Source organism: Vombatus ursinus, unplaced genomic scaffold (genome assembly GCF_900497805.2).
Source record: "Vombatus ursinus unplaced genomic scaffold, bare-nosed wombat genome assembly UNPS02010284.1, whole genome shotgun sequence".
In the NCBI taxonomy this organism is placed as follows: domain Eukaryota; kingdom Metazoa; phylum Chordata; class Mammalia; order Diprotodontia; family Vombatidae; genus Vombatus; species Vombatus ursinus.
In genome coordinates this window covers 9987672-10002883 of record NW_020950062.1, presented here as the reverse complement: position 1 = coordinate 10002883, position 15212 = coordinate 9987672, and the positions used below count along the sequence as shown (strand labels likewise).

At 34.8% G+C, this 15212-nt stretch overlaps 1 protein-coding gene across 5 annotated transcripts in view; it reads right to left on the bottom strand.

Moving 5' to 3' along the window:
- Window positions 1–1059: 1059 nt before the first annotated feature.
- TRPS1 (transcriptional repressor GATA binding 1) overlaps window positions 1060–15212 on the bottom strand; it is a 297247-nt gene continuing 283094 nt past the window's right edge. For all 5 annotated transcript variants that reach the window (XM_027854078.1, XM_027854081.1, XM_027854082.1 and 2 more), the window contains 2 exons: window positions 9175–9297; window positions 1060–3912 (listed from right to left, as the gene is read on the bottom strand). In XM_027854078.1, the coding sequence (XP_027709879.1) occupies window positions 2851–3912; window positions 9175–9297 (1185 nt within the window). In that variant the 3' untranslated portion in view covers window positions 1060–2850. The remainder of the gene's footprint in view (window positions 3913–9174; window positions 9298–15212) is intronic.

Here is a 15212-nt window from a genome sequence, read left to right as displayed (position 1 = left end):
GACTGAAGGTAAATATGCCCAAGTATAGTTGTTGTTTTTTGTTTTTTGTTTTTTTAAACATCTTCCATGTGCTGGTCATAGCTACTGTATCTGTTGTGAGGGAGGAAAAAGGGATGGCAAGGAAGGAATGCATACCTCTATTGAGCAGCCTACTTGTGTCTAACACACTAAAGAGATTATTTTAGGAGTAATTCCTTCCAAGTGAAAATGTTATACTTATAATACTGCCCCAGTGAGTGAAAACCTCTGGCATTGAGCTGGTTATGAGCTGTCCACACACTGTTGCTTGTAGGCTGCTAAAATTATGCATGGCTTTTTATTATTTTCCTTAGAAAAGTTTGAACAAATTTTTGTTTGTTGGTTAGGATAGACACCTCTCCTCTGGTATCCCTCAAATTTTGTCGATCTAATTTTGAGACATGGGTATCAACATTCTATCAGAAAAGAAAGTGATATGCCATCATTTGAATACAAGTGCTAATTATGCCACCTCTTCCTTTTACTTATGAGAATATTAGAGCTACGCGAGATGTAAGTGAGATCAGAATAGGACCCTTCACAATGAAACTCAAGCAGAGGACTTAGTCCTGATTTTTTTTAAAACATTAAAAAAATGCAAAGATGGAAATAACAACATAATATTGGAAAGACATTTTAAATCCATTCACTGCAACATTCACGAACCAGTTGAGCAATCTTGGCCATCCAACTTGAAGAGATTAAGACCCTGCACTGTGGAAAAAGAAAGGAACCCAAACAAAATGAAAAAAGCAACTGCATAATATTGTAAAAATGGAACGCAATGCTACTACAGAATGCAATAAAAACATGGGTGCCAAGTAGTCCAATGGCACTTATCAAAATAATTTCTGAAATGTTTCATTTGAAACAGACAAAGCAATAAAAAGAGAATATATGTTTATCATTTTAAGCATAACAATGTGAGTTAAGAGCTTAAGAATTAAAAAAAAAGTACTTGGAATGAATAGTGCTACCCTTTTTTTTTTCCTAAGTAGGCATAAAAATATTTTCATTTCCTTCTTATTTTCCATACCATTATATCAAGAAATTTCATTCATTTCATGTTACCGTTTACAACTTTAATGCACACACACACACAAAAAGAAGATATCTACTGCAATAGAAAGAGTTGCTTCATTACCTTGTTTGCTACATTTGCAAATGTAAACAGCGAGGCAGAGCCAGAACTGACTCTAATGCATGATGGAATATCTTTGTTGCATACGTACACTGTAGAAAATAATTATTCAATATGTCAGGCACCATTATTTGAAATGTAATACATTAATATTTACTAGAAAAATAAGTTTTTTTTTCTATTTGTTCTCCCAACTTCTTTAATGAAATAAGTTAATCTGACAGTGCATCCAGTAGCTTGTAATATCTTCTACATCTCCGTGGCAAAATAATAATAATAACAATAATAATAAACTACTGGTTGGGACAATATAATGCAAATTATTAAAGTCAGTCCTTGTACATCCTTGTAGCAAGCATTGAGGATCGTCTAACAGCACCTTTAACCAATTATTTAATGTTCAGTTATTGAGCCCTATTTCCCTGAGCAGTTATGCTGAGGAGCTTTCCCTTCATGGATAGTTTTACAAAGCTTTAAGTATTAAAAGTACTATGAGGACATACTTCTAAGAATTCTATTTAATGCTATTTAGCTAAACCTGGAAGAAGTCTACTGAAGGGATTGACCAGTACATATACCAACTGTCAGTCTGTGGTAAAAGTAACCTTAGACTCTGCCTGACCACAAAGTTTTGAAAGTATATTTAACCAGAAAAAAAAATAAATAAATACAGCAGGTTACCCTGTGGAGATAATGTTCTCTATAAACCAGGCCCACGATCTGATCTTATTATTCAACTAGCTGTTTGAACTGAAGGGATTCCTTTCATTATATTGTGCCAGGTGAGGTTAGTGACCAAGTAGTGTCTGAGAAAAGAACTGGTTCTTCACCCAAGAAAAGAAAGGCCAAGGTGAAATCACTACGTAAGCTTTAAGGACAGTGTTTATAACAATGCATACACCTGAGCCCAACTTAGCCCAAATTACAAACTAAATGACTGGTGAGCATTTGGACATAGCTAATGGACATAAATATTATAGGCAGGACTAGCTGAAGACGTTTTGCTACCATCTCTATTTTTCCTTGTTCCTTCTCCTCACAAAATCCTAACCCCAACTTGCATTTCTGTGTTCATATAAGCAATTTTGCCAAACAGGGTAGTTAGGGCACTTGTCCACTATTCAACTTTTGCCATTCTTTTAGCTGCCCTGAAGAAAAGAAGAGTTCTGAGCATCTCTTTCATCTCTTTTTTTATGCGCAGGATTTCATGTTATCGTAAAAAAAAAAAAAAAATTAGGCCACTACTGAGTTTCTCAACAAGTAATCAGGTCAGTCCCTTATGTCACCATTTTATATATACATATGTATGTATGTAGTCACATACATTGTATACATATATAAAGATATATTTTGTTCATTCTGAACAACCAAAATAACTGAGGTCTAAAGGTATTTCTTAGGAATATATGCCATGGTACACTTTATTCAAGATAGTTTTGATTTATCAGGTTCCAAATGTTAATTGCTACCATCTTCCTTTCCCATTGACCACTATTCATTTCACTTTTGAATCTTGGTAACCCACACATCAAAAGAAAAGAAGGAAAAAAAAAAAGGTAAATAATGAGGGATTTTATACTGGATAAGGTAGGCTCTATGAAGTGTTTTTATAGGTCTTCATAAGACATTACAAGCTATTGAATTCCCATCAAGAAAACCTATTTCTATTTAATTGTGCTAAGTGCTAAGGTTTACTCTTTAGGTTTTCCATTTTTTTCGGCTTGTGCATTGTTCCTATGTAGGCCCCTCTGGATGTGAGTGGTGAAGTCATACTTGTCCGTGCAAAGATGCTGGCATATGCTGCACTGGAAAGGTCCACTGTCACCATGGCAACTCATATGCAAAGCATACATCACTTCATCCAGAAAGACAATGCCACAGTGCACACATTTTGTTGAAAGTTCATCTTGAGTACTTCTATCAACTTTCTCTGTTTTTACTACATTCAAGGGACCTTCATTTTTAACATTTGATGGAGCCTTAGTTTTTTCCTTAGAGGCACCATTTGCAGTTGGCCCAGGTCTGGAATGCTTGATCGCCAAATCTAGAGGAATGTCATTATCTGATCCAACAGCTGAAAAATGAGGAGGCAGATTAAAGGTGGGATAAGGCACATAGTTTTGGCAAGGGTTTGGTAGGCCAGGCACATGACTCAAGTAGTGCGGATTCCCAGGAACTGACAGCTTATATTTACTCCAGAATCGTAGCCAATCTGCTTCACTCTGGAAGTCATTGTGTACAAATGGAAGTCCAAAAAGTGGGTACTGGTACTTTTCAATAGGGCTTCCTGGTGGTGAATAATTTGGGTGTTTCGCAGGTCTCATGTATTTTTCTATTGGACTGCCTCTCTCAGAACTTCCTTTCCCTTCTGATACTGATGAACTATTTCCTGGGTCTCCAGTACTTTCCTGAGGACTTTTTATCTGAATGTGCAAAGGTTGCATCCTTTTGTGAATATCCAGAGTTTGGCTGACCAATATTGGCTGCTGAGCAGAATGGCTTTTAGTCAATGAACCCTGGGCCTCATATTTACTCAGGCTGGGGAGCTGAATTTCTCTCTGGTGACCTTCAGTTAAATGATCCTCTGACCTCCTCTCTAACGGGCTTCCATTGACTTGCTCCTCACCGCTACCCCTCTGCTGTTTGTTTAGCTGCTCAACCTGAAGTGCCTCTGGGTTAAGGCGCTTTCTCGTCCGTCTCCTAATGATCTGCTCGCCGTTGTTCTGTTTGATGATGTTTAAAGGCCTGGGAGTCTGCATGGAAGACATGAGTAATACACAAAAGAAAAAGAATATATTAAAATACGGTGGCAATTTTTGTACAAATATAAACTACATATGGGTAAAGAGCAATGTTTGTCATGGTGAAAAAGATTTACAAACTTGCCTTCCTTTAACCAAAAGTATGGTCCGTTAAAAAAAAAAACTTGAGATAAACTCTTAATCTAATTAAAACTTCAAACACTGCTGAATCAATGAGTAAATTGTCAGTTTATTTTAAAATAATATTTATGAACTCAATAGTTTCTTTTTTTCCCAGGTTAGGTCATTTAGTAATAAAAAAAAAAAGAAGCTGGGTAGAAAATTACTTGTAAATGATGATTTGGTGAAATATTTCTCACTTTCAATTTTAGGCTGAGACATGGGAAACTAGGTGATTACTTTTGAAACTACTGGTAAAATTTTTGGTACCTGCACATTTACATAATTTTAAAATTAAAACATGAAAATGTTTAATAACAATAGACACAACAAAACCCAAAGTTAGCAGAGTTAGAAAATACAACACTTATATGGATATTAAAGCACATTTGGTGTTTCTGTTTTAGACTACCAAAAAGTCTATCATCTCTCTCTTTTTATTTTTCTTCCCATGTTGATATAACGTTTTAAAATCATTTAAGTGATGTTACATTTTGACATGTGAATGTCTATTTTCTATTATAGTTCCAAATCAAGAAAAAAGGATACTGAAATCCAATTAAAAAAATAAAATCAATTCAGTATCAAAGTTAAAGATGGCATAGCTATATCAGAATATGCAATACTAAGTAAGCTATGAAACAGAGACATTATCATGAATTATTGATAAGAAAATTATTATAGATATTATGCTTTCAAGCACAAAGATATCAAAGAGTTATTTTGAATTCATCATTAGCATTACCCAAGTGGTATAATTCTTAAAAAAATCAGTTCAATACACATTTAGTAAGCACCTATTATATGGAACAATGCAGATAACTTTAATTTTTATGATTTCATTTTATTATCACAACCTCCTCAAATGCTAAATAATGCTAGATAGCATTCTCATTTTTACAGGTGGCAAGATAAAGGCACAGAGAAGTCAACTTAAGGTCATGTTGTGAGTACTAGAATAAGTTGAACCATTCTCTGGATTCTCAGACTATGGTCTTCAAAGTAGATTTTGGTAGCATGGACATTCTACATGCTATAAAATTGTCAACATGGACTGTCAAGAAATAAGTAAATGAATAAATACTAGACTTAATTCATTTTAGATTTGCTCAAAATATCTGTTCTTCCTCTGTATTCTGTAATTCTATCACTTAGCACATATATTGAACGCTTGCTATCCATGTACACTTTCAGCAGGTATTCAGAGTATGTGAACAAAGTCCATGGATGGCAATATAACTGATTTTCTAAATATTATAGAGGCCCAATCTTTGTCTGAGGTTATGAAGTTGGTGTAACTTATTTTTTCCTACATTGAGAATGTGTTAACTATGCCTTGTAGGAAAAGATAACTTTGTAACCATACTCTTCTGGTTTTCATAGAGGAAGAAAACTTCAAGAACATTTAGTCCAACATTCTCATTTTACAGATGAGAAAACATATCCAGGGAGGTTAGTGAACTTTTCCAAAAGCAGAGTGACTGGCGCATAGTAGGCATTTAATAAATGTTTATTAACTGTCTAACTGACATTTATTTAAAACAACATGAAGATATTTAAGACAATAAAGTTATAAAATGAAAAGCCTCCTCCCCTTGGTTAAGTAGTGTACATTAACAATGTAATGGAAATTTTGTACCATTGTTATCAAGCTACTCTTCATCCTTAAACTTTTCCTTACATTTCTTCCAACTTCTAATATTACCTGAAAACTATATCTCTGCACATTCTATAACACTGTTGGTGCACTCACTGGTGATTATTCTTTTTAAATATTTCTCCCCACTGCCAGGTATGGACAATTGTTCTCTCAACAACCACTCCCATGTCTAAACCTCTTTATCTTGATTCTTTCTGTTGTCTTCTACCTCTTGGCCACTTTCCAACATTTTCCTATGACTTTGATACCTTGTTAAGGCTTCCTCTACACTGTGTCTTCTGCCCTCATCCTTGATGGGCTTGGATATCTGCCCTGATGATCCATTTAAAATCCTGCCCTCACAAGTCTTTGAACTTTTTAATTCTGTGACTTCAATTTCCATTTTACTTATGCAACCCACCAGAGTGGGTTAAAAGGACAATAATTAAAAGCCTAAAATTCTGCATTTTGACTCCCAGCTTCTATTCTTTTCTACTGTGCATGCTTATTAATTCTTCCACAATCTTTTCTCACAATCACAGTGACCTTTTATCCTTTGATAGCTTTATATTTTCCATATCAACCTTGTTTTGTCCTCCTGTCCCTCTTATTTTGCTTTTGCCATACTCCATCCCCCCAAAAAATTCTTTCCACTTCATCTCTATGAATTTCATCCCTTTTTCCACGTCCAAATCATGAGCCAGCCCTTCTATAAAGCCTTCTGCGACACCCTATCCCATATGAAAATGACTTTTCACAATCAAATTTCTCTTGGCATTTGGCCTGAATTATAGCATAGTGCTTGGCACATAAGGGATGCTTAATAAATACCTGTAGGTCGATTGCTTTTTCATCCTCTCTTTTGTATCATTATTATTTTTCTACTTGTCCTTTTCACTATTACACTGTTTTGAAAAACATGGCTCATTTCTTACCTAGTACCCAGTATGCCTGTATGTACTATAATGCTTAGAACATAGTAGGCATTTAATAGGAATGTTTAACTGAAATTATATTTGAATAGTTAATAACATGTGGGACATGTATGTTATTTAATCTTTATCAAGAAATATATTTTTTCTTTTTTTCTCCAAATTTGCTATAAATTGAGAGAACAGTATTTTAGTATTTTGTCTCATTATGAGTATGAGGGCATGAGAGAGGGTGTGTGTGTGTGTGCGTGTGTGTGTATGTGTGTGTAGAGAGTTGAAGCCTTCATTATATCAGATCGTTTAAATTATCGTAATCTGGTAGAACAGAAGCTTAATTAAATTCCTGGCTTATGATTGGCTAAAGTTCAGTTAAAATCATTAATGTCAGTGATCATTAAGTTGAATCTTATTACTGTGCTTGAATGGTGCAATAAAAAAAACATAGCTGGAAAGTGGCATAGGAAAAGGGAGAAAACAATCTTTTTACAAGCTAAACAGTTATGAGAATAATGTTGACAAATTGTTGGCATTGGACATTTATAATGTATATAGGTGAAAAATGCTTCCCATGATCTATTTATGAAAATGGTTTGTTTAAAGTCATATTCTCTATAGATGTGAAAATTTTACTGAGCGGGACTGAGAGCAAAGATAATGCCCCAAAAGTTATCAGAGCAAATCATGAAGTTAAGGGAAAGAATGTCACCAAGGGAAGAAAAGATTCAAAGACTCAAGCAATTGTTGACTTCAAGTATTGAGAGAGCTGTCATATGGGAGAAGGGTTAGGGTTATTCTATAGTGTTCTAGGAAATACAACTAGGCCCAGTAAGTAGAAGTTGGCCATGTTTTCTTTTAATATAAGAAAAAAATTCTTTAATTATTTGAACACTCCAGAAAAGAAACTGAGCATTTCATTAACCATTTTCTGTATCTGTAATCGTATTTTTTTGGTATTTGTATTCCCAGGACATGGCATAGTTCCTGACACATATTTTAATATATGTGTGTGCGTGTGTGTGTGTGTGTGTGTGTGTATACACACATGTGTATAAATATACATATGTATATGCGTGTATAAGTGTGTATCAATGTAGTGACTTTTTCATTTGATGGGGGTGTTCAGAAAAAAGCTAGATATCTTCTCTGCTAGGTATTTATACTTCAAGTAGATGTCAGACTCTTTGACCTTTGAGGTTTCTATGATTCTACTAAATGAATATTCTTTTCTGATATTTCAAAGACAGATTTCATCATCAGAGGAATTGTCCAAAATAAAAATGTGCTTGACTAAGTAATCTGAATATTTAGAATGGAAGAATTTGGGTTTCTTTTTGTAATTAGTCAAATTATTATTATCAGAAGTTAGAAAATCTCATTAGATGGTATGGTGCATGGAAAATTGGCTGACTTTAAATCAACTTAAGCTAGGTTCAAGTCTTTACTATGTGTTATCTCTGTTATTTTAGGTGAATCACTTTACTTGTTTGGGTCTCAACAATGTGTTTATCTGTAAAATAGGGTCAATGACATGTACACTATCAATCTCATAGTAATTTTGATGATCAAGAGATGATAAGCTTTTCTGTAACAGTAAAGTACTATGAAAATGTTAAATATTACCATCATCTAATAGCCGCCCTTTTATTCAAAGATTTATAGAGAATATAGAAAGGAACATAGAGGCCATCTAAGCCAAGTGCTTCATGTTAGTGATGAAGAAGACTGAAACCTGGAGAGGTTAAATAATCTATTTGAGGCCACAGGGGTAGTAAGTTTTAGAATTAGGAAATGAATCCAGGTCTTATGGATGCAAACGCAGTGGTGCTCTTTACTTTCCACGAAATGTCAGTAAATGAGATATTACCCTTGTTGATTCTATTACTTTTAACATCACAGAATTCAATAGATTTTTCTTTAACTTAATCTTCTGTGTATCAGTTGGTGATAAGTGATCTAACCCCCCAAAGTAAAATTTAGGAGTCAAAGGCATCATTTTACAAGAAGAAATGCTTCTGAAAATGTTCTTCTCATAAAATGCTTTCCCCTTAAACACACTTTGGCATTTCTGAAGACAAAAGGAAGACCAAAAAACTTGAATATTGTATCTATTCTCCCACTGAACCCACAAGATATACACAGTGGGTAAAATCCTCAGCTTTGAATTTTTCATACAAAATGTTTTCTTAATATCCTTTTACAGAGTCCTTCTTCTAACATGAATAAATTTCAATGAATCCTTAGAACATTTGGTAAACTATATGCCAAGTGGAATTCTCTGAAATAAACAGTTTTTCTTCTTTTATATTAAAATAATTAAATGAAGCACTTATGATTTTCCTTTAGCATCTTAGCCTCCTTCTTAATGAATCACATGTGATATCAAAGTGACCATATTGAAAAACCCTGCTAGGAAATTAACTGAAGGCCAGTATCAAATACACAAGCAAGCCCATATCATAGCTACCCAGCTTCAGTCTTGCTATATAAACCTTTTCTTGAAACAAACTAGTAAGTTCTTCCTACCGAGTGGAGCTTCTGGTAGAGGCCACACGCATTGCATACGTAGCCGCCATTGGCATTCTTTCGCCAGAGAGAGGTCTTTGTGGTCAGGCAATTGGCACAGAAAACACCCGAGCCTCTACGTCTCTGAAATGAAAAGAAAAAAAAAACATGCACAGGTCAGAGGTGAGTCACATGATCGGGGAGAAAGAACAAATCAGCCAGAGAGTTTTGTCTCTGGACTAGCAACAATGACAGTATAAAACCACACTGCCATAATGAGGTCATGTTCAATTGTGTCTAATAGGCTCCACTGATTTTCAATATAATTAACCCTACAGTGATGGATGAGGTGTGTGTAACACCAAAGGCTTTTCACAGACACAGTTCTAACTTTTTGAACTTTGGGGTTTGTGCCTTTAATGATGACTGCTAAATTCTGTGCTCTGAAATATACCTTTGAAAAGTGTCAAAGCAAAACCTGACAGACATAACATTGCAAATATGTGTGATGTAATTTGGAAAAGGCAGCAGGACTGCCATGTTGGTTCTACAATGTGGTCAGTTGGGAGCAAATGTAGAAAATGAACCATTTAAAATGAATTCTAGTCTCTTTCTTTGCAGCTTTCTTGTAACACAGGTTATTAACAGAAGTCAGGACATTCAATTCTGGTCTTTCTTTTACAACTGTAAAATCTTCAAGAGAATACTGTGTATTTCCCACAACTCTTTGGGAATGAATATTAACCTCTGCCAAACCAATGAGAAGTACAGTATTACTAATGAGACCCTCTTATGAACTTAATCCTAAAGCCAGTCAACATTGTCCCCAGAAGGGTGATTTATTTATTTTTCTGCACTCAGCAAGGAAATCATGGTTTTTAAATTCAAATTTATTTTAGTCAACTGGTAATGCCTTCATCAGCTTCAATAACAATCTCAGGATATTTAGTGAGAGATGCATTTATAAGTATTCCTTATAACATTCTTCCTAACAAATAATAATTTCATTAACCTCATTTAAACAAAAGCCAGGCTGTGTTTGTAGGCACAAATACTAACAGGCAGGAAAACAGCATTTTCTTGTTTTTTTTTTTTTTAAAAAAAAAGCCTTAATTGCAACTCAACTCCACTTTCTTTTAGTAAATATCTTAATGAAAAAACCCACATCTTAGATAAGGGGTGGGGGGGTCTCCATGGAAGCCAATTTTAGTAGAAATTAAGAATGACTAACGTGATAAGTCCAAATTTCAGAGTTCCATAAAATTTGAGAAATTTATTTAACTTTAGTCCATACTGTAGAAGAGTGGTATCACTGCCAAAAAAATACAATGGTTATAATTGTACTCTGATACATTTCAAATGGAAAGCTTTCTGCAGACATAATTTTGGCTTCGAGACTGGAACACTTTCTTGGCATTGAAAGGGCATTTGATTCATCGGGTGTTTCACAATGTATCACTAAAAAGACCTGGTGAGCAGCCAGTTCCCTATAGGGTAATTTTTCCATCCAGATGCAAGTGCTATCAGAGGCCCTCGTCAGCTAAACTAATTATGATCTTGCATTTGCTGATGCCTGCTCACTCTAACATTCGACATCCTCCATTAATCATCAATACAAGGAAAATGAATGAAACGTAAAGAAAGAAGGGTCGGTAAGCTGCATAGCCATAAAAATCTGAAATGAGTGCAATAATTTAACAAGATTGGGGAAATGTTTTTAGTGAGCACAAAGTCAGGCGAACAATTGCCCTTTTAAACCAAGAACACGATTTCATTAGTACAGCAGGTTATGCTACTTTGGGTGATATAATAAAATCTAGATTGTCATCAGTATAATCTCTTGCTCCTTTCCTCTTTCTACCCACCCTGGAGTCAGAAGGAAGAATGCCTTGCATTTCTCTAAATCTTGATAGCAAGACCACATCATGTATGTCAGCCTGCAGCAAGTTCTGAACTTGATGCCTTTTTTGAATGGAAACTACCACAAAATATGAAAAGCTCTCTGCCTGATATCTATCGGTTCCTAGGACTTGTGTTTATCAAAACTACTTGGCTTACCCCTTTACACAAAGAAATACTAGGGAGTGTCTGACTAGGTTATCATCATGAAACTCCCCTAGGTTGTAGAAGTTGTTTTTATTTTTCTTTCCTAGATTAATAACTGCTTTGGCAGTTATTAATAATAAACACCATCTTGATCCACATAAAGGCAATGGAAATGTCTATTTGGAAACTAATACATATATGGCTGAGGCTCAAATTTGATCGTAGAACCATTTATTCCTACTTCCCTGGTGCCCTGGGCACCTGCCACAACATGCCAAAGTGGGTGTAATCCTAATTTGAATGAATGTTCCTACCCTCACAAACTGTATACTTGATTTTTTTTTGCAAAGGAGCTAATCTTTTTATGGTTAAAATAAATATTCTGAAAATCACAGTGTATATGTATACATATATATGTACATATACATACAAACTTCATTATTTGTATTTCTGAACAATTTTGTGTGAATAGAATGTTTGTACATCAAATTCCATTTTTATTTCCCTAAGGAAGATAGCTTGACATTGAAGGAAATCCTACCATGAATGCTTTCATAAAGTGAAGAAAAATTCTGTAAGAGAACTTAGTCTTCCCTCCCTTCCCTCATACATCTTTTTGATTGATCTTCATATATCAGGTTTGTTGAAAGTGGGACACCATTATTGCTGTTACTACCACAGAGTACTTTTTTTTTTTTCACTCCTACTGCCTTATTAAGTGTGAGAATAGAGAGTTGAAGATAATTGAATAGGCTGGTCACACACACATTGCAACAGGACTATGTTTATTTTTGGTATAGGGGCACAGAGTAGGAAAAACTACAGATATTTTTCTTCTAAAAATCATCTCCCATGTGACCACATCTGGAAGCTACTATAAATAGTAAAAGAACTATTCTTCTGCATTTGGAAGATTCAAGAGTGCTGAACTGGAGGGTAAGTAGAGGAGGCTGAAATACTATATAATAGTAACACACACACACATATAATCTAGATGGTTTCCAAGATGTTTTAAATAATAATTATTATTATGATTATTATCATCCAATTTTCCAGATGAAGAAATGGTATAGAAATTACATGGTTTGAACTTGGCAAACAAATAGTAGGTGTCAGAAGTGGAATTTGAATCCAGGTCTTCATGATTCCAAGTTCAGCACTCCAGTCACTCCACCATGTTGCAGTATTGTCACAAGAGACATACTTGACTGTTCTAGGAAGCACACAAATTCCCTACTCCGTGATTGAGCACCATGAAATATGAAGGAACGTCTCTAGACAAAGGTAAAGATTTTCTAAAAATAAAATGGATAAAAGTCTCAAATGGATAAGAACGAGAATAATGCCTCTTTTCATAATATTGATCATTTGCCTTTTGAAATATTATGACTTTTTAAAGAATGTTGTGACAGCTCAAAAGATTTCCTCCAAGGCTCAGCAAAAGTCCCATCTTTAGCAAGAAGTCTGTCCCAGTTCTCCTTCACCTTGCTGTCTTATAACTGAAACTAACCCCCTTCCAATTAATCCTGTGTGTATGTACATATATATGTATATCATATACATGTGAATATAGATATAGGTATATAATTTTGTTTGTGTATTATTGTTTGCATGCGCCCTTGTTAGACTGAGAGCTTTTGTTTGTTGTTGTGTTTTTTTTTTTTGTTTTTTTTTTGTTTTTTTTTTCCTTTCTTTGTATCCCCAGTGCTTAGTGCAATGCCCTGGTACATAGCAAATGCTTAAAAAATGGTAGTTGACTGACAGATTTGAAGAACCATTCCAAGATTCATAAGGCTGCTTGTGCTCTGGGCACAGTGCTTGGGACATAATAGGTATTTAATAAATGCTTGCTGATTGCTATTCCTTTTCTAGAAACTTTTGCATCCCATGCTTGTTTTTCCATTTTTTTTCTCCCTGACAAATCTTTAGGATCCCACTACCTGTGATGTCAGAACTTAGAAGTCAACAGAGTTTACTGATTCAGCAAGGACCTACCTTAGTCCTATGAAAACTTTCCTTCATAAGTTGCCTACATGTGAGATAAATGAAGGATCCAGATGACCCATATTTCAACTAAGAAAGGAAAGGTGATTTTCTGAGAGGATATCCTCCTGATCAACACCCAAGGACCCCAATTCTTTTTCTTGCTAGAACCTTAAGGCTACCTAAATAAAGGCTACTGACCACCACTTGCAAATGAGAATCAAATTGATATTTTTCCCTGAATCCTTCTTCCCTTGCCCTATTCTCCATGTCCTTGTTCCTGGGTTTTTTCATTATAGGTCTTGTGCCTCCTTTTTCTCCCCCAGCTGCTTGCATGTGTTAAAATGTGCCGCAATAAAGGCTTATTGATTTGTGCCTTACTGGCACATATGACCTCTTGGTGACAATATCCTCTAAGTTCCCAAACTGTTGATTTGGTCTGAGACAAGGTTCCTAGTATGATATTGAGGATAAAAGAAGCCAAAAGGGTGTGTTCTTATGTTCTTGGGACTTATCATCATTATTGTATTCTTTGCTTTTCACTGTTAATGACAGTGGTTATTATTACTACTATGACTATGACAAAAACAACAACTACTACTACTATAATAACAACAACAATTACTACTACTACTACAATAACAACAATTACTACTACTACTACTACTTTTTAAACATGTTGCTTCTTCCTTTAGGTAATAAGACCACTGAGGGAAGAAATTCTATAGCTACTACATTTCACTGTGTTTCAAGCAGAAAATTCAGAGCTGTGGCCTTAGTGGATTCTTAATAACCACATTAATATTGGTTGCACATAAAACCAGCTTTTGTGTTATTCTTAGTCACCTTATTTATCATTATTATTATTAAATTAAGAAGGCTTTTTGTATCTCTTCTAGTCACATGGATTTTGCATTAATTTTACTTGAACTGGGCAGAGTTGACTGATCATTTTCCTGTAAATGAAATACAGAACACTAATTTTGTAGCCATGAGTGTTTTTACATAAATTTTCATTGCACTGTAGCTGGTATTGTTCAATTGTTATTTTTAAACAAATATTATTCTCTCCATACTCATAAAAACATGCTTCCTCTCTCTCTCTCTCTCTCCTGTAAATTTGAAACCCCTGCTCCTCTGCTTGAAAAACTCTTTCCACAGCAACACCTTAACTGCCTCCATGTTGGCTCATAACCCCCTAAGGAAAATTCCAAGAGAATAGACAACAGAGAAACATAAAAAATGTCCTTGAAGCAATTCTGTAAGATCCATTCACGAGTATCCACATTCTTCTTTCAAGCTGACAGAGACCTAACCATATTCTGAACCAATTGAAGACTGAAGAGAAGATATTTATTTCTCCATTCATACCCAATAAAAAAAATGAAGTTCCACAGAAAACCTATTTTTATCACAGTTATTTTAATGGGAAAATTCTAAAAGAAAACTCCAATAAAGAAAGTTAAACTTTTCATCTTTTCAGGGTTAGACTTGTAATTTTTAAGGTTTCATTTGGGATGCTTCTACTCTATTTCTGCTGCTCAATAATTTTATGCAAGGAAGTCAAATTGATAATAGCAAAACTTAATTGGGCAGAATTTTGAGAAGAGGTCAGTGATGTAACTTAAAAGTATTTTTTGTGATAATTATTGAGAATTCTTCTGAACACTTTTCTTCTCTTCACTTGCTGAATGTGTCATCACTTGGTATGAATACTTAAAATACCAGTACTATTAATGAATTATAGCAATCACCCATACCAGACTTCGGGCCACAGAAAATAATATCTACCAATGCTCCAAAATTAGAATAGTTTAATGGAATTTTAACTTCCTATGATGCAGGCATAGAACTACCCTTCTGGCTTACCAAATATGATTTACCACTTGGGTACATATGGAATGACAAGGTCTTGGCTAACTGACTTTCTGCTTTGGTAAGATGCAACAAACTATGAGTAGACCCTTGGAACACCCCCAACACCCAACTACTTGTCCTTGACAGGAACAGGAGAGTAGGGTACAACATCA